The sequence below is a fragment of the Rhinolophus ferrumequinum genome, chromosome 27, assembly GCF_004115265.2.
Source record: "Rhinolophus ferrumequinum isolate MPI-CBG mRhiFer1 chromosome 27, mRhiFer1_v1.p, whole genome shotgun sequence".
Lineage (NCBI taxonomy): Eukaryota > Metazoa > Chordata > Mammalia > Chiroptera > Rhinolophidae > Rhinolophus > Rhinolophus ferrumequinum.
The window spans coordinates 12356517-12378432 of record NC_046310.1 but is presented as its reverse complement, the minus strand read 5'-3'; the positions used below and the strand labels follow the sequence as shown (position 1 = coordinate 12378432).

The following is a 21916-nucleotide window of genomic DNA, read 5'->3' as shown; positions in this document are numbered from 1 at the left end:
ATCAGAGATCATTATAAAATAATAATCTATTTAGCTAAAGTGACAGTAGTTGTAAATGAATGAACCCTTAGCTCTTTTAACATTGAGAAGATTTGGTTCTCTTCAGTAATCAAAGACCTGATAAAAGAAAACATGAACCACAGCATCTCATTCTGATAAGACATAAAATCTTGGTTCCCCAGGCAGATTACTTAGAATATAAAGAAAAATCTTTTACAATTTCTTAGTAAGAGCAGGCCAATAATCCCAAAAAACTTGGTCGTTCTAGTTTTGCATCAGTATACTTTTGATAGTAAGACTCATCTATTTTTAACTTGCAAATAAATCTCTTCAATCTTAGTAGCTTGACTACACATAAAATTCCTCTCCCTCAAACCTTCGACAAACTTTTTTTTTTTTAAATATCGACCTCGTTTTTTGTCCTGCTCTTCCTCTTTCTCATTCTGGAAGAGCCAGTCATTCTACTTTAGGATGAATTACTTTCTTATTCCCTTAACAGAAACACATCCTTCATAACTTGTATACTTTTCCTTATCACAAACACAGCGCATTTCCCTTGCATACTTTGTAGACAGAGGTGTTTCTTCTTTGTCCTTATTATTCGTAACAGTTTCATTTACATAACCGGTAAGAATTTTTAATCCTTTAGTAACCCTAATTTTCATTGAAAACTAAGAAGCGAGCAATTGTTTCTGTTTGCCACATACTAATATTCTGTAGCAGACTAGCAAACTTATGAATACAACATTTCCCAATTTCTAGAGGCATATGCTTCCTCTTAGTACAATTTTTAATGTAGCAAAGGACACATTTGCTAACAGACCCAAATACCTTGTTTCTCTACAAAATTTAAGAAGCCGAAAGTTGATAAACTTATGTTCAGCAATTAATGTTTCAGTACTTTATCTTATTTGGAAATGATCTAGATATTCAATGAACATCCACCTTTTCACTTAACCTAGTGTTGCTTTAAGGTTTCAAGTTACCGAAAGGATTTTGGAAACTATTTTTAAGTAGACATTATGAAAACATAATTATTACTGAAAAGTTCGCCTATAAACTTTTATCCTACTCTCATTAATTTACTTGCTCTTAACAATTATACCTGAATTGCTCATACTCCTTTAAGGATTTTACAAATTAATTTGTTAATACCTTCCAGAGGTAGAAAAATATCACATAGACCTAACATACATGCATAGACACATATATACAAACACAAAGGTGTTATAGTAGTTTTCATTCTAAAATGTTAGCTATATGTGTCAGTAAAACACAGTAAAACAAACTCACTGGTTTTTATGCACTTTATATTGTTATCTAAATTGTCCTTCTGGCCAATGGGACAAGTTGAGGTTCCCTACTCAATGTGGAGGCTCTTGCTTTTTACCACTATTTGTGGAGAAGGCTTTTAAGATTTCCATTTGCTCTGATATATAATCTTATGGAAGCTGTAAACTACATTTTTGGCAAGTGACTGAGGAGACATCTATCGCTACCTAGACGTCTCCAAAGCTCATGAGTGATAAAATATTCCATCAATTTCCAATTAGCCTTTTTCCTTTTCAGCCTTAGAGAATTGCTTTTGGGGGACCCCGAGTCCATTGAGAGCAGAAAGCCTCAAGTTCAAGTGACTGAGAGGCTGAAGTGGAAAAAGGTCTGCCGGGGGTGGAGAGAGAGGTGAAAGAGATAGAGTTTTGAAGGGGAACGTATCAAAGGATTCAAGAGAACTAAAGGGAAGATGGCAGGTGTTAGGAGGAGCAGAAGCAACGGGAAGCAATGGGAAGAAAGAGGTCTTAGAGGAGCCAGTGTGAGACCTTAAGTTTCCCAAAGAAGCCAGTGAAGTTCCAAATTATCCTCAGCAAAATCATGCTAACAAGAAGGGAAGTAGACAGAGCTGGGGAACGTATAGTCAGCAGGGGTTCAAGAAGGAAGTTTCTCAGATGTTCCCATGGGAGGAGCAGGATCAAACAGAGGGAACCGATAGGTCTTTTTTTAAAAAGCACTCCTATCAAGCTCTGAATACGGGCTTCCAATCAGGCCAACTTCTGTCCACAGAGCTCTTTTAAATATATATGTATCCTTTCAAATAGCTTATCAGGTTTTAAATACGACAAGCAGTAAATATTCCTGGCAGTATTAAACACCTTTTTTTTAAAAAAAAAAACAAAAAGTCTACCTATTTTAAGTGACTCAAAACGGATAAGTCTTTTATGACTGAAAACCAACAAGCCTTTTATGGCTCACTGATGAACACAGGCTCTCCAGATGGGTGCAGAAGATAGAGCCCTCCCAGGATCCGAGCCACTCACAAAGATACCCAAAAGAAAGAAAGACTAGGACAACCCCCTGAGAGGTGGCAGCAGTGGGCAGGACGTTAGCCACAATGGGGATGCAACCCACATTTCTGTCCAGCCATATTCTTGGGACCCCCAATCTGACAGATGGCCGCTTACACACACAGGTCCAATAACCTACATGCCCCAGGGGGCAGAAAGCCCAGGCAAGCTTCCAGGACTCAAAATGAGGCAAACAGGAGAACAACGGATGTCCGAGAGGGAACGGATCAATAATTAATGGCTACCTGAGGCCAAATTCCCAAGAGTCACAATTCAAAGATCTCATTTTTATAGCTGTTTTTTTTTTCCGCTAAACTGAATTTGGCAAAGAAAGAACAGAGAGAAAATTTTACCTTCCTCTCTTGACCAGGCATTACAGACAAAGTTCTGGGAGAGCTGACTTTGGTAAGAATTCTTAACCTTTCACTGACTTTTGTCAGTTTTCCCAAGATCCCATCTGCTGGCTCTGGAGTGAGTAGGTTGTCCCAGCCATCCTTTCACAGTCGCCACAAACCGTAGGGAAGGAAAAACATCTTTTCCCTCTACCCTTCTAAGTTCTCAGCTGGGGCTCTGTAACAAAAGACAGATTAACAAGAGAAAAGCATACAAATTTATTGAATGTAAGTTTTACCTGACATAGGAGTTTCATAAGGAAATTGAAAGTCAAAAGAATGGTTAAAGCTCAGCGTGTTTATATCAGGTGTGATGAGTTAGAGTCATGGGAAAATGTGATAAGACAAATCAGGATAAGAGCTAAGAGACCCAAACTTAGCAAGAACTATTCAGATTCCTCTGGGCACGTCTCTGTCTTCAGAGATAAAAATTCTTCTTGCCTCTGGGCATAGGGAGGGCACCCCTCATATCACTTGAGGGTCTTACGACCTGCTTCAAGTGAAAGTCAGAAAGTCTTTCCTGCACCTGCCATTTCTCAGATTCCTTCAGCTTAAAATATGCCACCTGCCAGGGTGTCTTATTTTGAGGTAACATGTTCTGAACCCTGTCATTATCCTTCAAACAGTGTATTTCTTATGACTCCCGATGAAAGAGTTTTGCCAGTTACTAGAAAAGGGCGTTAGAATGAAAGAATTCAAAAGTCCACTTCCCAGGTCCAAAGCACGCACTCCAGTCAAGCCCAGTGACAATGTGGACTTCTATTCCTGGCAGTGTAGACCCGATGGCTAGAGATCACCTAAACATGCTGGATTAAATACTTCTAAACTGTTCTGAAAATGTCTGGCAGAGCTAGCTATACAATAAGAGCAATGCTCCAAGGGCAGAAACAATAAGAAAGCACAAGTCTAAAGAAGCGAGTTAGTTCTGAATCTGCATAGTCTGGTGGCATGAACTTGCGGGGGGGGGGGGGGGGTAGCTCTAGGAAATAGGTTAACGGGAGGCAAACGCAAGGCCCTGTACAAGGTAGAGAGCCAGACCAAAACCCTCCCACATAAAGCCCTGGGGTGGGGGTGGGGGGTAAATTAATAAACAATGCATCTTACAGTTGACATGCATGAAGAAATGTCCAGAAGGAAAACAAAAAAGGACACACGTATATGGGTAAATCTAAACACGTCGTTATCTCTAGGGTTCAAAGATCAAGCCCCAGAACTCTCATATCTAATAAAAATAGTTCATTTCAGAAAGAGGTGGATCTTTTTGTTCAGGAGCAAGGAAGAGATACCACTGGCATTTAGACTTTGGTAAGTGTAATATTAACATTTGTTAGAGTAACCACTCAAAGAAAAGAAACAGAATGGAAAACTTCCAACAAAGTCCAAGGGCAAACACGGAATGAGAAAAGAAGAAAATTCAAAAGAAGACAGAGGGCATATGATATGATAGGGAGATTCAGGCCTTGGAGTAAGATATTTCGGGGTTTAAATCCTAGCTCTGCATAAATTAGTTCTAACTACAGATCACTCATCTCCTTCTTAAATTCCACTTTCCACATCTTTAAGAAAGAGATAGGGGGATCAAATATATGGTGATGGAAGGAGAACTGACTCTGGGTGGTGAACACACAATGGGATTTATAGATGATGTAATGCAGAATTGTACACCTGAAATCTATGTAATTTTACTAACAATTGTCACCCCAATAAATTAAAAAAAATAATAAATTAAAAAAAAAAAGAAAGAGATAATAATATAACTTTGTAGCCTAGGATTTGAGTTAACACGCAAGGACAGAATACCTAACAGTACCTGGTGCAAAGATGCACAAATACCTTTGTCCTTCCCCCTTTTCATGGCACTGAAGTAGTCACTAATAAGTAGGCCATTGTTTTAGCCTATTTTAATCATGAACACCACAACTATTACATAGAATTCAGTCATACCCGCCTCGGTGGCCTTCTGTATATTCCTTCATTATTCAGGACTAAAAAGCTCTTAAGTAAAATGATAATATGTGTGGTACCTCAAGTTTATTACTGTTCCAAAACGATGCTTAGGTTTTCAGAAGAAATATTAAGTTCACTCTGAAGCAAATGCCCCTTCTATAGCAAAATGTGAAGGCTACCACTTCACATAAGATAAAGACAACCCAGTTGCTGCTACGTTAGATAGCTACCTATCCCTCCAACCCCAAATGTTGTGGAAGAAAAACAAAGACCTCATGATCTCACCTCAAAGATGTGAAACTCACTTCAGTTAATTCAAATTAATTAAAATTAGAAATGAGTGTATAATTCCAAAATACAATAACGTAACATCTTGTGTATGAAGTTTTTTCATAGATTTAAAAATTGTGTTCCCAAAATGTAAGTGTTCAGTAAAAGTTTACTAAGTCAAGTATTGCTTAATAACAGTGCTATAAAGGTTTACTCTAAGTACAAAAAATGTGAAACAATTTTAATTCAACAACCCACAGATGGATTACCCATACCTTCACCCCCATTTTAAATTCTGCATGGCCAATTTTACATTCCGAGAAGATTTTTTTTCTCCTCCACACAGGATGCTTCCAGAATGTCCGGATCTGCATGTTTTACAGAACAAGAATTCATTTCCATATGTGTCTAAAATAAAGCTCAAATGACATATCTGCCCTCCAAATTATAATATAATCCAAAATAAAGAAGAAATGCTTCAACAGTTCATTTCTACCAGTACAAAGATCTGACTGCCCTAACTTTACAGGACATACGCCAAAGAGTCAGCGAGTTGACACACTCCTCTCACCTGGAATAGAAATGCTAAAAGCTGAAAATGTTTTTGCAAGAAACCAACTGGCAACCGCTAAACCTAAAGATGAAAGTTTTATTAGAAGAGAAATGGAAAATCCTGCACATATACACAGACTCTAATAGGAAATGACATGAGGGAATTTTATGAGTGGAAGTCTTAAATAGAGCTGTACGATGTATAAAACAGAAGACATCAGTTTGAGGTACAGCACAGTAGTTAAGGGCGATGCCCTGGAGTCCGGTTGTCCAGATTCAAATCCCAGCTCCAGTTACGGTTCATTTGGACAAGCTATTTAGCCTCCACGTCCCTCAGTTTCTGTATCTGTGAAGTTGGCATAATAATGGCCCTTAATGGGACTGCAGTGAGGATTAAATTAGATATAACAGATGTAAAGCACTTAGCGCCATAGTAAGTACATAAGTAAGTATTTAATAACTGTTATTTAGCCATATAGTTATTATCCATTTTCAAAAATTGTTTTATAACACCACAGTAGCAGAAGTGCCAAAAAGCACCCTAAGCAGCAGCTAAGTAGAGAAATTCTATTTTGGTTTCTCACTCCCTAATAGGAGTAGGAACTCATAATGCCTATCATGCAACATTCAGCAACTACAATAACCTGGATCCAACACCAAACAACCACAAATTAAATCATTCAAAAGTAGTCAAGCATAAAGGTGACTACTAATCTGTTCACTTGGGCCCAGAGATCTAATTACTAATAATTAGGTTACAGTATAAAGGGACTTATAAAATTTTTCTGTAATATATTGCTAACTTGATATTGGGAAGCAACTATTAAAAAAAAGCCATAATAAAGTCAAAAGGAATCAAGAACCATCAACTATTATGGAAGCACAGCAATTCAACATGCCCCTCCCTTCAGCCTTGGTGGGAAGGAGGGCATCAGAGATAACAGGCGATTCAAAACAGCTTAGTTCTGTCAAGTTCCAATGAGTAAAAGGATCCACTGCAGATCGTTCTAAAAGTTTGGTTTTGCACTTGACCTTGACAGCCTAAGAAAACCTAAGCAGTCTCGGGGAAAGCGACACCTCTATCTAAAACTGACAAGTTGGGGATGAAAAGGAAAGACTCTTAAGAATGCTTGAATTCTTCTGCCACCCCCACTAGGAGAAAGGATTTGAGACTGAACTGGTAACTGGCAGCTACTGAACGGGCTTCTAGAGCAGGAATCTAATAACTACTTATTTGGTAGCCACTAATTTACTCTTCACTTCAAAGCAGCCTTTTTACCAAGGTTTAAAAAGAACGAAACTGTCTAAAACGTTTTGTTTTTTTTTTTTGGCAGATGAAAATGCATTCATCATTACTCTCTGTTATCCTTTCAGCTGGCAATAACTTGTGGTTGTAAAGCAAAAACAAAAAAAAAGTTTGGGTGTTTGGGTGATTTTAATCAAAGCTTGGACTCTAGCCCTGCCCTGCAGCATGCTGTAATATGAGAAAAGTACCTGGTTGACATTCCAAAAGAAATGGATTTTTCTGTGACTAGCCCCCTACATTAACTGCCACCTCTCTGTTACTGTTTTTATCCAGGCAGCAAGTATGACAAGCATCTACTTACTACTTTAGACGCTACATTAATTATGGTGCCATCCTTGGAAAAAATATTGATCGATAATAAACTGACTGCACTTCATAAAAATTTAAAGTGAAACAAATGGATCATAAAACACTTCTAGGAGTGCGTGGGTATACAAAAAAAAAAAAAAAATTGCAGAATCAACAACATGCCGCTCACACTCTCCAAAACATTTTTATGTACAGGCACCAAAACATTTAAGGTGCTTTTGAAATCTAGAGGAAAATAGTGTACAATCAAAGGCGGGCAGGCTTTAAGCATTAGCTCCACCATTTAGTAGTATAAACTTTGACAAATTATTTAATCTCTTCAAACTTGGGTTTCCTCATCTATACAAAGGAAATATACAAATGTCTACCTTATGTAAGGGTTGCTGTGAGGACTGAATGTATTATATTTATCAAATGCCCAGTGAAGTGCCTGGCATATAACATATGACCAATAAATAGAGGCCAGTCTTATTAGAGACATTTTCAACAAGAGAGACACATTTAGTGGTGACTTTTATTCCTGGTGGAAAAAATTCATCAAGTCAATAGAATTTATTACTGTTCTGAAAAACAAAGAAAAATCGTAAGTTTCATGGAAGAATATGTAACTCGACAACGTAAGTTAGGAGTATTTACCTAATGGCAAGTTGGGAGATAGGAACCTGAAACTAGGAGGTGAGTTATAGCTCATAAGAGGAGTATGTAAACAAACAAACAAAAATATAGTGAGGTTACAGAGGAAGGCCCTGCAGAAGGAAAAATGTCAAGAAGTAGCTATCCCTATCTGTCAAGTTGAAAAAGGTCCTGTCTCTTCCCATTATTCTTTCTTCTCTTCTCAACTTCTCTAGGGAAGAAACATGCTCTCTTAGAAATTGGGAGTCCAAAAAAACAAGTCTGAAGTAACAAGGTACACAAGTGCTCTCTATATATATGAAACCACTTGCTAATTCTTTGGATCAACAGGGTTTTCTTTAGTGTTGCAGGTTTCACTTTAAAAAATATAATTTATATAATGCACATTAGGATTAGGTCTATCAGTCATTCCACACCTCACTCTGAATTAACGTAATCCAATAATTATGGAATCTCTATTTTGAGAGAAATAGAGATTTCACTTCAGGGAGAGGTTAAAGAACAAAAGAAAGAGAAATGGGTATTTTAATGCAAGGGGCACTTGTGAGATGACAAAGCGTCTTTATCCAATGGAGGAAATTCAGAGTAGAGAAAGGAAGAGACTGCAGGAGAGAGAGTGTGCACCAAGGACTAAGAGAAAAACGCTAATGATCAGTTTACCAATACTCCTACTCTGGCTTTTTTAGAGGCAATAATTGTCAGTGTGTCTCACTGAAAATCAAATGCTACTATAGATTATCAATACTTTTCAACTGTAGGATTCTGAAACAGGATACCATATAATTTGAAACACTGGGGTCTAAAAATGCGAAGTCGTTCTACCTTATAATCAAACTGCAGAAAAATCATTATCACTCAAAAATTAATGTTTATTTAATTGCATCTTTAAAAAACAAGAAAGCAGTCAGGGATTACTAAAAAAGCATTCAAACTTACTTATTTTTCCTAACGGCCTCTTTTCAAAAAGACTTTCTGAACTCCTTAAATTTAATTTTCTGAAGTTTAAGTTTTCCTTAAACTTAAATTTCTCAATTGAAGTTTATAGCCTAACATACAAAATTGTGCAGAGAAGCTCTCTTCCACCTAAGTGTTCCAGAAAGAACCTTTAATAGCTCTTCAAGCATCACAAAGCTTTCTTAGACTGATAACACACCAAGTCACTCTGCGAATTTGACCTATCATCTGAACCAAAGTGAAATGGTTTCCAGGTCTGATTCAGAAATAATTACACTATAAAGTTGAGGGCGATAGTAGCAGCCTCATATCTAGTACTACGAAATTTGACCTGGAGCCCATACACTGGAAAAAATCTGTCATTTGATAACCTGAGTCTACATCCTTATGTGCTTTCATAGCTTAAGATGCAATTATCACAGAAAACGTCTGTTTTGTTTAACTAGTTCTCTTTAGAGTTGGCATCCGTCGAAATATTTTATTTTGTGTTTCACTCAAAACCTGAAGGGAAGAATCTTTACAAAGGAAAGGGAAAGTTACTTCCACCTCTTGTACCTTCCATTCCCCTTTCCAACTACATCTTCATAGTTACATTGCAAAGCAAAACAAAAAAACTGGGATAATAAAACTGTCTGGAGATAAGTGTTGTAGTAAGTACCTCCCCTTTCAATTGATGAAATGGAATTTGCAATTGAAATATGGCCCCCCCAAAAGTGCCTAGCTTATTGAAAAAGAACAAGTCTGCTGACTAGAAAAATACTCTATATATATAGTCAGAGATATGAACCTGCTGGGAAATAATGAACCCGAAGGCTAAAACATGCTCAAGAGCAGTGGGGGTGACATCAAGTGGCTAGAATAAGGGACAGGGAAGGAAAAAATAAAAAAAGATCTCACTCTAGTGATACCTCCTAATAAGACCCTCAGCCAGCTGCCAGGATGCCATGTCACAAATGCTACCATTTGCTGAGTACCATGTGCCAGGCCTTATGCTAAGCCCGTTACACACATTAGCTCCTTTACTCCCTATAACAACTACTGTGCAGTGGGTATTATTACGCTTACTTAGCAAGTAAGGAAGTCAACTCAGATCATGCCTGAAACCTGACAGCCTTCTAAAGGCTCCATCTACCTCCTACAATGTTTTCTCTGTGCCCCATAGAATCCTTAAAGTCCTTCCTCGAGGATTTCCAGACTCCTGCTCTACGCTGCCTACAGAAAGCACTTTGGTCCCAATACTCCATGTTTCTCCATTCTTAACCTCTTCGAGAAAGCAGCTCCCAGTAACTTCTCTTGGTCCATGCACTGTCTATCCTTCAGGTCCTTTGGAATATCCCCTGTGAATCACCCAATAGGTAGCCGGTTTTACTTGGAAAATCTCTTCAAACCCCACGGTCACACTTCACCATGCGTCCTAAGAGGATATGCTGTCCACTGGGGTATACCCACTTCTCTCTGTCCGGCCTCCTCCCAATGCTACTACACGGCCTGAATGTCACTGCCGTTTTCTTCACTATCAATTCATACGCAATCCCTTAAGTAGAGACGCCAAGTAACTCTCTTCAGAAAACCTGCCCTTGGCTACCTTCACTTAACTGTGGTCACTCTAGTAGCAGAAAGGACACTGGAAACCAGATGTGGCTTCTACTCCTAGTTCTTCTGTTCACTGTTACCTGAGCAAATTACTCCACCTTTCGGGGACCAGTTTCTCAACCATAAATGAGGGGAATTAGACTAAAGAAGCCCAAAATTAATTCCCAGCTCTTAGAATTTTTTATGCAAAAAGATGAGCCAGAGCATTAACTTATCAAAACAAAAAAATTGTTACAAAATTTTAAAATAATTTAAGGCACCTTAAATGAAAAACCACACATCGTCCACGTTGTTCTGGATGGTATAACTAAAACCAACACATAAAAACCACAACAGGTAATTCGAATGTTATAAATAAAAGAATAACCTCATCACTAGAGCCACTCAACAATGAACCAAGGTTGCATAAAAAGAAGTGAATACCCTGTTGCTTAAGTATTCCTGAAAGGGCCGTAAATCCTCTGGGAAAGGAAGGGTTACAAGGGTATCCAAATTAGGTGAGACATTATATTAAGTGGCTGCTACAGGTTCACTCTAATTCTGCAGTGATATTATTTTAAGTGCAGAAGAAAAAAATAAGTTGAGTCAGCAAACACTTTATTTCCGTAATAGCAGGTTAGGCTGGTGAAAGGGGAGAAGAGAAAACTAAAGGGATTCTAAGGTACATTTAAAAATACATGACATGTAAGGACCTGAGGTGCAGTAAAATAGGTGAATCTGGATACAGGGTATATGAATTTAGGGTCAGAAGACCTGGGGTTGCAGTCCATTTCCAGCATAGCCTAGTTTATGGGGCACTGCGCTAGTCACTTAACTTTCTGTAGCTCAGGTTTTTTCATCCCTGAAATAGGGGTACTACAAGTCCTGTTCTATGGATCAAATGACTGTACGAAAAGCATTTTGTAAATTATTTAGACGTAAATTACCACTGTTGTTATTCTACATTAGTCAGACTCTTCTAAGCTTTACACACCACAATGTAAAAGGGTATGAAAAACCTAGAATATTGAAAGATCAACCAAGCTAAGGCCTTGTGAATTGACTGAAGAGACAGAAAGTATAAGGTAGACATCCTACCTAATATAAGATAGTCTCACCCAAGGAAAGTTAACGAGGTATATGTTACAGAATAAGTTAAGTGATCTTAAAAAGGATGTTGTTCAGTTGTTTTTTATAATCAAGGAATAGAGATTAAGAAGGGGTGAGCTTAAATGAACACAAGCGAGATTCCAGGTGGGTCTAAGCAAGCCCACGTCCATGCCTGTGCTGAGGCCAAATGAAAATGTATAAGCCACAAAGCAACCAACAGACAGGAATTATAACTCCTGCCTGTCAGGATAAGACCCTGGAAGAGGCTATAGAGGTTTAGAAATCAAAACCCACCTGTCCTGGATTGGTTAACATTTACCTTTCTTAAGGGAGTCAAATGACATTATCTCCTACGGTACGTTCTAGCTCTAGCACTCTGCAAATCGCAGCCAATAAATAACTGTTTATTAGGAAAAGACATAAAGTTAGCAGTTCAGCTTGGGAATATATTTTACATGAGCGTTCTACTTTAATCACGTTCTTGTTAAGTGACAAAATAAATGGGGTAAAATGTTAACAACAGGTGAAGCTAAATAAAGGGTATATGGGTGGTGCCTTGTATTATTTCTCCCTGTTTTCCCAAAAATAAGACCTAACTGGACAATCAGCTCAAATGCATCTTTTGGAGCAAAAATTAATATAGGACCCAGTATTATATTATTTATTATATAAGACCCAGTCTTATTTTACTATAAGACCTAGCCGGACAATAATTTTACTATAAGACCAGGTCTTATATAATATATAATATGATATATAATATAATATAATACCGGGTCTTACATTAATTTTTGTTCCAAAAGACGCATTCGAGCTGATGGTTCGGCTAGGTCTCATTTTCCGGGAAACACAATTATATCTGCAACACTATTCAATTACTATGTAATAGTCATCACTTAGGTTTCAAATATTAGCAGTTGACTGTGATCCATGTCTCTCCTTGCCCCCTGCAGACAATAAGGGAGGGAACCGTATGTCAGGTATTTTAAAACAATAATAAACCCAACTAAAAGTCTTCCTGCTGTCTATGATCGCCAAGCACCGACGATTCTAAACAAGCTCTGTGCTAAGGAACTCCTTCCCACCACTGCAGAGGCTCCCACCACCGTTCCTTAATATTACTGGGAATGGTCAGCCTCCCCCCACTCTGCCCAAGTCTTTTACCCGATAATTTTTCTTTTCCTTAAAATTACAAATTAAAAAACAACAACAACAACAAAAAAACCCAGTAACAACAAAGACTAAGGGCCATCCGTGTATTTTCTATAGTATTTGCAATTGTGAGGTATATCACACCACTTTCATTGAAAAGTTCATTTATGATTTAATGTGATGCCTCACTCTAACCAAAACTAAACAGAGTCCACTTATATTATATGACCCATTCTAATTTAGTGGTAAAATTACTTATCAAACTATAATGTAAACAGTGGTTCAAAGCCATGACTACATGCCTGGAAGCTGGAAAATGTGCCAGGATGTATGTATAGGACCAGACTCAGCAGAATGGACAAGGCTCTACTAACAGGACTGCAGTCCTTTTGGCTGCTCCGATCCCCTTGAGTCCCTTTGAGAGCCAGGTCATCTTAGTCACTATGAGAGAAAGGTCAAACTCAGCAGAAGAAAAAGGACAGACAGTGATACTAGAAGAAAGGGTTGACTGTGCCTCACCCAGTCTTGCTGAAGGCCATGCTTACATCATAGGCAATGCAGCAGCTAGATGGTAAGGCAGCAGCTGACCAACACTGCTTGGTATCTCTCTGTCCACAAGCCGTATTCCTCAGCTGTTAACAAATTCTCCTGATTCCATCAAAGTGCAGGGAATGACTTTCTAACTAGGGTATGCCGATAACTGAGAATGGACTATATATTCTAAAATTCGTCATCAGAGAGTGCAGAACCAAAAGGGTTCAGTATAACAAATTACTTCATATGTTACAAACTAATGATTAAGGAAAAATGTAACATTACTTCATATGTTACAAACTAATGATTAAGGATTTGTATGTGTATATGAAGATGGAGTTTTGGTTCTCGCTGTGTTAATAGCTCTTCCAATGCAGAAAGATATTTCACTACAGCAGAAATAAAAACAAATCCATAAGAATATCTAGTAATCTGCTGCACCCTAATAAAAAAGTTGCCACAAGTGTGATTGCTTAAACTCTAAAATACATCTAAATCTTACAAAATAACACATAGAATTTATCTAGAGAAAGCTCTGAAATTTACAAAACAATTAGAACAAAGAACAAAAATTCCAAAGATTATTCAGAACACAGGGCACTCAGGTTTCAAACATACCATTCAGAGATGTAACTAGAAACTTGCCACAGAAGGCAGGGCTCTTGTGTTTCAAAGGGGAGCACTTCCTCTACCAAGAACTCTAAAGACCTGCATGCTGTCTCAACGGCTTTATCTCCCAAAAACCAAGGGAAGAGGGGGGAAAGAACACATTTTAAAACCAAGATTGTATGGAAAAATCAGAACAAATCTTATTAGTAAAACAGTACCGTCTAATTAAAAAAAAATACGACATATAAAAATCTACAAAGCAGTTAATTCAATAACTATAAAGATCAGTATCATCTTTGCGTTTTCTAACTTGAAAAGTATTCAATATGCTCATTTACATGTTAAAGCATTGTTTATTTTTAGGCACTGCTTTCTACTGGTAAGTATCAGCTGTGCCCACAAACAAAAGGAAACTATAACTAACTCAAGAACCAATTTTCAAGAGTTCGTAAGCTATAGCTAATAATACTGTATATTTGATATTTGGAAGAGAGTAGATCTTAAGTGTTATCACCACCAAAAAAAAAAAAAAAGGTAACTATGTGAAGCTTTGTTCTGTTAATTAGCTTGTGATAATCGTTCCACAATGTATATGTATATCAAATCATCATATTATCAACCTTAAATATATAAAATCTTTGTCAATTATACCTTAAGATGCTGCGGGGAAAAAATAATTTATAAGCTAGCAAGAAACCAAGGTACCAATAAAAATAAAATGTTATAGTTTACATAAATTCGTGCAAGACAGAGCACCTAATCAGATCTGAAAGTTACCTGTACCGATACAGTAACTTTAAAAATAAAAAAGTTTAACGCTTAACACTTAAAAACAGCTGAAGCAAGCAAAACAGTAATTAAATATCACCCTCCACAATGACAATGTTACAATTCTCCTGAGATTGCTTGCCCACTCTGAGGCAAAACTCCAATTCACTTACCATCTACTTGAAGCTAGAACAGTCTTTGTAATTACATTGAAGTGATACATTATATGATGTCAATTAGGAAGTACGTATTAATTGCAGCTGATAAAACATAAATACAATGTAGACAATAAGTAATTACAATCTCTGGTAATGATAAAAAACAAGCCCATATACTATACACTGCCATTATGGAAACTCAATGCGCTAATGTATATATAACAGACCTTGGGTTACCGATATTTTTTAAAATACTGCCAATGGCAAATATATTTATTTCCTCGTAACAGAAATAAAAAGTAGCAATAAGTTCTTAGCAATTGCTAGTAATTGGCTATACCCTAATCTAAAATTGCCCTTACTGGTTAAACTGAAAAGCTAAACTCAACAGGGTAACTTTCAATAAAAATGTGTTAGAAAGTTAGGCATAAAAACAATGAACTGTAACTGCAAACTTTCTCAGCAATGCCTTTCCATGTAATTATCAAAGTAATTCTAAACATATTTGGAAGTTCATTCCATGACAAAGGAAATAGGCAACCTAAACTCTCCAGGGTAGAGACGATTCCAAAAGGAAAACTTTGATTGGCTTGCTTGTAAGGAAGACAACTTGAAAGAACTATTGGTTTGACAAAGATATGCAGCATAACTTGGAACCTGGAGGAAGGATCAAGCTTTCCTAGGAATGTAAAAAATTTTCCCGAAATCCACATGGGGTGCACACATGCACATGCACGCACACACACACACACACACACACACACACACACACATTTAATTGAAAATGAAGCAGTACGAGTTCAACATCGAATAGGTGGTTGATCATCTTTCTGATCCGTTAGGTCTAGACGTCCTTCTCAACTACCATACGACCCTTAGAGGACTGACCCCCTCCTCTCGAGCCTTCCCCTGGAAGCTAACCTTTGCCATCTCGTGCCACCCTCACCATCAGCCAAGTCCCAGGACACTCCCCCACGCAGGGCAACTTTCCTGCGAGAAGCATCCCTGCCCAGTGTCACCCGCAACTCCCCGTCTCCCGGCCTCTTCGGCCTCAGGGTCCCCGGTGCCTCCCTCCCCAGCCCTTTACCGCTGCCCTTGGAGCTCTGCCTGTTCCCCGGCCCCCGATCATGGTCCCCTCCCTGAAATCAGGAGTCCGGTTCTCCCGCCACCCGCGCGGGGAGTCCCGACTCTGCCGTCCCTACCCGGTCTCCCCGTCCCGCGGCGCGGGGCAGCGGCGGGGCCGAGAGGCATCCACTGAGGACCCAAGTGCCTGTCGCTCCGACTCGGATCCCGACCCGGAGCCGGGCTTCCGCCTCGCGACGGAAGGCTTTGGCGAGTGGGCCCGGAAGTCCCGCCCCTCGCGCTCCCGGCGCGCCCGCCTCCTAGCGGGGCGCCGCGGGGTCTTGCAGGGAGTGTGGAAATGATGGGCACTCGGTAGAAATGATTGGGGACTGAGTGGGCAGCTGACGGGCAGCGGAGGGGCTTGCCCTGAAGGGGCGAGGCGCCCGAAGTCTCTTTCCTCCGCCCTTTCCAGCGGAGCAGTCGAGCGCTGTGCAAACGCTGGGCCACACGTCTCTGTTTACGCCCCGTGAGGCAAGATGACTCAGACACTGAGTCCTGCCCTCACAGTGTAGTTGGAAGTCGCCATAAATATAAACAGAGGTTAATTACACCACTAGGCAGTACAAGTGTGATACAAGTATCACAATACAAGGCAATATTGTTGCATTCCTTAATTCCACTTGTCATCACCTATCACTCATTGATCAACCAAAACAGAAGAAAGCCCCTATATTATTGAGCAAGAGAGAGGCACTCAGCGCAGTGAACGAGGCATAGAATCGATCAATCAGCAGCCTGTCCCTCCGAAAGCTTAGTGTAGTATAGGAACAGATATAGGAGTGAGCAAATGAGCACGGGAATGGTGGGGTGTAGAAAGCGGGGCAGAGACCCTGAAGACATAATGGCTCTTCAGTTGGAACTAATATAAATGATGAATAAGAGTTAAAGGGCAGACGAGGTGGGGAAGGGCATGCAGAGGTGAAGGCTGCCAGAGAGGGAGAGCTTGGCTTGATCAGGGAGCTGGTGGTGGTGGTGGTGGGCGAGGTGGCATAGTTAATTTAGCAAGGTCTGAGTTCATAGAGGCAAGAGCAAGCACAGCGAGAGGAAGCAGGGCCAGATCGTGAAGACTGCTGTGCATTATGCTAAGGAATTTACTCGTTAGACTCCATGCAACAGGAAGTCGGGGCAGGCGTGGGGGCTTCTCTAGGGGGTTAGGCAAAAGAGTGAGTTATGGGGTTGACTAGGGTGATTGACCTAGTCATCAAAGAAAAGTGAAAACTTGAAAAGATCATGGATAGAATATTTTACCCTTGAGGGTGCATTCTCAAACTGCCACACCCAGACGTAAAAACAATGGCTGACTACTACAACCCAATAAAAGCAGGGCCACCAAGGCTCATACCCGTTAGGTGGCTCCACTGGGCAAATCACACCAATCAACTGAGATGCCAGCTGAAGCCAAGGAGAACCACGAAATGGGCCCAGGAGGAGGAACAATAGCTACTGTAACGGGGACTGTTGTTTCTACTGCTATTTCTTGCTTGCTACTAGCGTTTACTATCTATCCTCTTGCAAGCCCCCTTTTTCCTCTTTAAAAAGAAATAGTATAATAATTTCCCCTTCGTTTTCTTTTCTTTTTGCCAGCAACAGGGTATGCTGCAGGATATGGCAAAGAACTACAACAGAATGGACATCGTGTAGAAAGTCTGTGCCTAGAGGGAATGATGTCACCTCTGGATAGAGTACAAGGACACAGCTTTGGGTTTTCTCCCATTGAGAGGGTTAGCAGTCCATTTGTTGTGGGACATAAAATAACCAAATCATGTAGTGGAGAGGTGTGTCTTTTACAGAATGTGAAGAAGAGTGTGCATAAGTGGTGTGATGTATGTGGTACATGTGTGTGTGTGTCTGTCTGTCTCTGTTTGTGTATGTTGAGCCACCAAGAAGTAGAATGTACTAGATACTTCAGGAGATGTTTCCCTATATCTCACCACAATCTCTCTTTTTTTAGGAATGACCCCAACACATATGGCAATCTCTTAAAGAGCCATATGTGCATTCACACATGACCAATTTCTAGGGTGACCAACCATCTGGTTTGCCCAGGATTGAGGGGGATCTCAGGACACTGGGTCTTTGCTTAAACTGGGATAGTCTGGGAAAACTGGGACAAGTCTGTCACACTGTCATATTTCCTATATAACAGATTAAACCAGAGATGGACACATCCTAAAGCTGGCTACTTAGACTCTTCCCTCCAGAAATTTTAAATATGGCATAGGGAAACACAGAGAAAAGATATCCACTAGAGCTGAGTCACATAAATGGTGTGCCCTAAAGATGTATTTACTCTTTGTCAAGGACCCAGGACCTGCACTGTTTCCTTTGATTGCAGGAGATATCCCCATGTACTTCTAAAACCTTTTGTTGTTGTTGTTGTTTGACTAGCCAAAGAAGGTTTTCTGCTGCTTGCACACAAAATAATCTTGAGTATACCTATATCACGTCCTTGTTTAAGATAACCTGCTCCCAGAGTCCCTGGTGAATGGGAACTGAGCCAAATCATCCAACTCATTGCCACAGCAAACTGGAATAGACCTAGACACACCCCATAACTAGGCAAAGAGAGTCTTTCATGCATGGATTTTGGGCTCCAACTGGGCACTCTTTCATGTTGATACAGAAATCTCATATAAACCTAGAATTGAATGAGGCATGGGCAAGATGTCTAAAGCTGGTGGGGGAAAAAAAGGGGGGTGGAACTCGAAGGAAGAAAGAGGAAAAAGAAGAGACAAGGAGGAGAGAAAGAAAGGAAAAGAGAAGACAGTTATCTGGGAGGTAGTCATCTTAGTACCCATCTTTCCAGTTTTTGATTCCCAGTCTGCTGTAAGGTCCAGCTAAACTTCCTGTCCTTAAATTCTATGAAAATTCTGTGTCCTTCCAGTAAATTTCCCATTTCGCTTGCATTAGTTTTGGTAAGTTTCTATTCCTAGCAATGACACACCAAGATATCAATTCACAAGACACAAGATTGCCAGCTCACTCGACAGCATCTGTCTCTTCTCACCAGAGCGGTAGAGCCAGTTTCTCTCCCCAGGCCAATGACAGGAGGAACCTCCACTGCTGCTGGTCCCTTGAGAAAAACTGTCACAGTTACAGTGGGGTTTGATGGTTGGGCAAACCGTGCAATCAATATGTATATAAGTCTGGAAGGAGACTTTAGAAACCACGTATTGCAAATTCTTCATTATACAGAGGAGGGAACTCAAGGACAACTAGACAGTGGTTTTCCTAAGATCAAACAGTTCATTAGTCCCAGAGACAGGACTAGTTCGAAATCTTCTCTTCCCTAGTCCAGTCACCTGATTTTCTGGTGTGGAGACTGCAGTACCCCAGGAGGCTACTGTGACATCCTTAAAAATGTACTACCCAGCTACTTCCCTCTCACCTACCCCCTGCCCTTTGGACTTTACCCATGTTTACATAATGGCAGCAGCCTGACCACAGAATCACAACAACTGTTCAGGAGACACTTGTGAGTGACAGTGGGTAATTGACATGTCCTGAACCAGGAGAGAACATGTTAAGGGAAAATGTCCTCTTTTTTCCCCAGTACTCACCAACTGGCTCAGATAGATAGATGGGTCAATAAACAGAACTAATATGGTTAACTGTTTAAAGTTTATTGATCTATTTTCAGTTCACATATGTGCATTTTTCTTATCCATAGTTATTCTTTTCACCGCCAACATAAACATCAACATCATTAGCAGTTATTTCTAAAACTACATCTCTCCCGTTTGCCTAGGCTGTAATTTGGTAATTTGTGGCAAAATAAACTAGTCTATAGTTGGAGGCAATCTCAACAGCACGTTCCCTGGAATACTGGCAGTTTGCTGGAAAAGACTATTAATTAAAGATTCTGAATTGAGTGACAATTAAGGTTGACCAGCGCTCTCCAATGAATAATTTCTCAACTCCACTGCAGCGGCAAACTATTTTCTATGAGGACCTGAATCTTCTGTGACCCAACACCGCTTGGACTGAAGTAAAAGATGACACTTACTACATTTAGGGTGCTGTTTCCTGCCTAAAAGGGGAGCTGCCCCAGAAATGCTTCAACGTAATTGAAATATCTAAAAACATAACTTTTGATATTTTGGTCAAATGTTTTATCATGGTAAAATAAACCATAAAATATACCATTTTATCCATATTTAAGTGCATGCACAATGTTGTGTAACCATCACCATTGCAGAACTTTTTGATCTTCCCAAACTGAAGCTTCATACCCTTTAAACAATAACTCCCCATTTCTCCCTTCTAATTTTAGTCTAATTTTATAGGTTTGTAGATCCCATAAAAATACTTGCAACATGGATTTGAACCCTCTTGAAGTAAACATATTTATAAATAGAAATAAAATAATGCCCTTAATCCCCTCTTTTCTCCTGTGGAATTCCAACAAAACATGTGATTTCCCCAGGGACACACTGTATAATAATTGGGTATTTCTGCTTCAGACCCCTTTAAGACCTACACCAATGGAAATGCCGTATGTAAACGAGAAACACAGCAGAGAAACTTGGCATGACATCCATTCACTGGAAGTGTGCTCCCAAGGACTTTTATACAAGTTAGTAATTTTAAATTCCAATCCTTGTTTGTCTTTCAGCAAAAGCATTGGGCATTCCACACGTCTAGTGCAAAAGCCTCCCTTTGTTTTCTTTCCAACAAAATCAAAACGGAGCAGAAATGATCTGCCAGAGAGAGCTTCACCTGCTAAATTCCAACATGGCTAGTAAAACAAGCCTTTTCTCGTCAATAAAAAGTTCATTCCATGGTTTGGTGACAGAAATAGACATACAGCTCTACTCCTAACTTGAAAAATCTCTCCAGGAGGTAAGTAATAGAATGAACTTTCAGCTCTGAGTCTCAACAATACAAACTTATTTCCCAAGAATAAATGAGCTATAAGCTGGGAAGGTTGAGGCAAAACTTTCCCTGTAAAAACACTGGATGTGTGCCTTAAAGAGGAATATGCCTTTTCTATAAAACTATCCTGATTAGTTAGTAAGAAGTCACTTCCTCTATTTATAACATTCCTTTAAAAACTTGTAAAATCAAACAATACAGTACAGGTTGATTATATCTTCTTTGAGTACACATGACAACATCATAGAGGATTATTTCTGAGTCTTTTATTTTTTTGTCCCGAGACAGACGTTCTCCACATTGTAAATACTTACCACCTAGGAAAATACCTTGCACATAGAGTTGCCAGATAAAATGCAGAACACCCAATTAAATTTGAATTTCAGATTATTTTTGCATAAGTATGTCCCAAATATTGCATGGGACATAGTTATAATAGGAAATTATTATTTATCTGAAATTCAAATTTAACTTAGCACCTTGTATTTTTATTTGCTATATCTGGCAATACTATTACACACAAGCAAAATTTCTTAAATATTTCTAAAGGAAAGAGTCATTACTTGTAAATATATCAATGCAACTTTTCTCCCACAAAAGTCTGAGTAGAGCATTGGACTGTCAATATACCATATAAAAACTATCCACTTTTGTACATACCTTAGTATTTTATAATACAAAACAAGCAAGCTCAAAGATCTGTAATGGGTATTGTTAAAAATTAAATGAAAAGTATGTAAGACTGAATCAGAGAAAGTGATGTGTTTTCCATATGGTAAATTTCCAATCGCAACAGAGTCAACAAGTGCTATTGAACCAAACTAGTCTCTTCACGCTAGTTACTTTTGAAGTACTTTTCATAGTCTTCATTAATTTTGAGTCATGTTCTATATTTTTTATTCTCTTTTTGCTCATGGCAGTCAAGTAGAATTTTGGTTTTAGAGGATTACAGCCCAAAGAATGCTGGAGGAATTTATGAGGCATTTCTGGAAAATGGAACATTGAGACTACATCCCCAAAGGACTATGGACTCTGCTGGCCCCTCTCCCCATACCCTCTTCAACATTGACTCCCACAGAGACAAATGGCACATAGTTTCTGAGACATCACTGCTGTCCTGGCCCAGAAACCTGTCATCTAAGCTTCCAACTCTTGAGAACTCAATGTGCAGGACTAGCGAATGTCCTCCCCCGGCCCCAGGTCTTGTTTTATCATCTGAGCATAAAAGAGCGCTGTTGAAACCCATCTTGAAAATTTTGTTTGTCAAACACCTTTGTTTTCTTCCTGCAGCTCCTCTCTCTACATGGAAGAGCA

At 39.3% G+C, this 21916-nt stretch overlaps 1 protein-coding gene across 7 annotated transcripts in view; it reads right to left on the bottom strand.

The window, feature by feature from the left end:
- The window catches only part of DISP1 (dispatched RND transporter family member 1), a 181883-nt gene that overhangs the window by 146774 nt on the left and 13193 nt on the right, over positions 1–21916 (bottom strand). For 2 of the 7 annotated variants that reach the window (XM_033099534.1, XM_033099539.1), the window contains exon 1: positions 15808–15935. The exons of 1 other annotated variant lie outside the window; for it this stretch is intronic. Coding sequence is in view for 1 of the 6 variants with exons in the window: in XM_033099532.1 (XP_032955423.1) it covers positions 15808–15856 (49 nt within the window). In the remaining 5 variants the exon portion in view is untranslated. 4 more of the 7 variants (XM_033099530.1, XM_033099533.1, XM_033099532.1 and 1 more) reach the window with 3 other exon arrangements.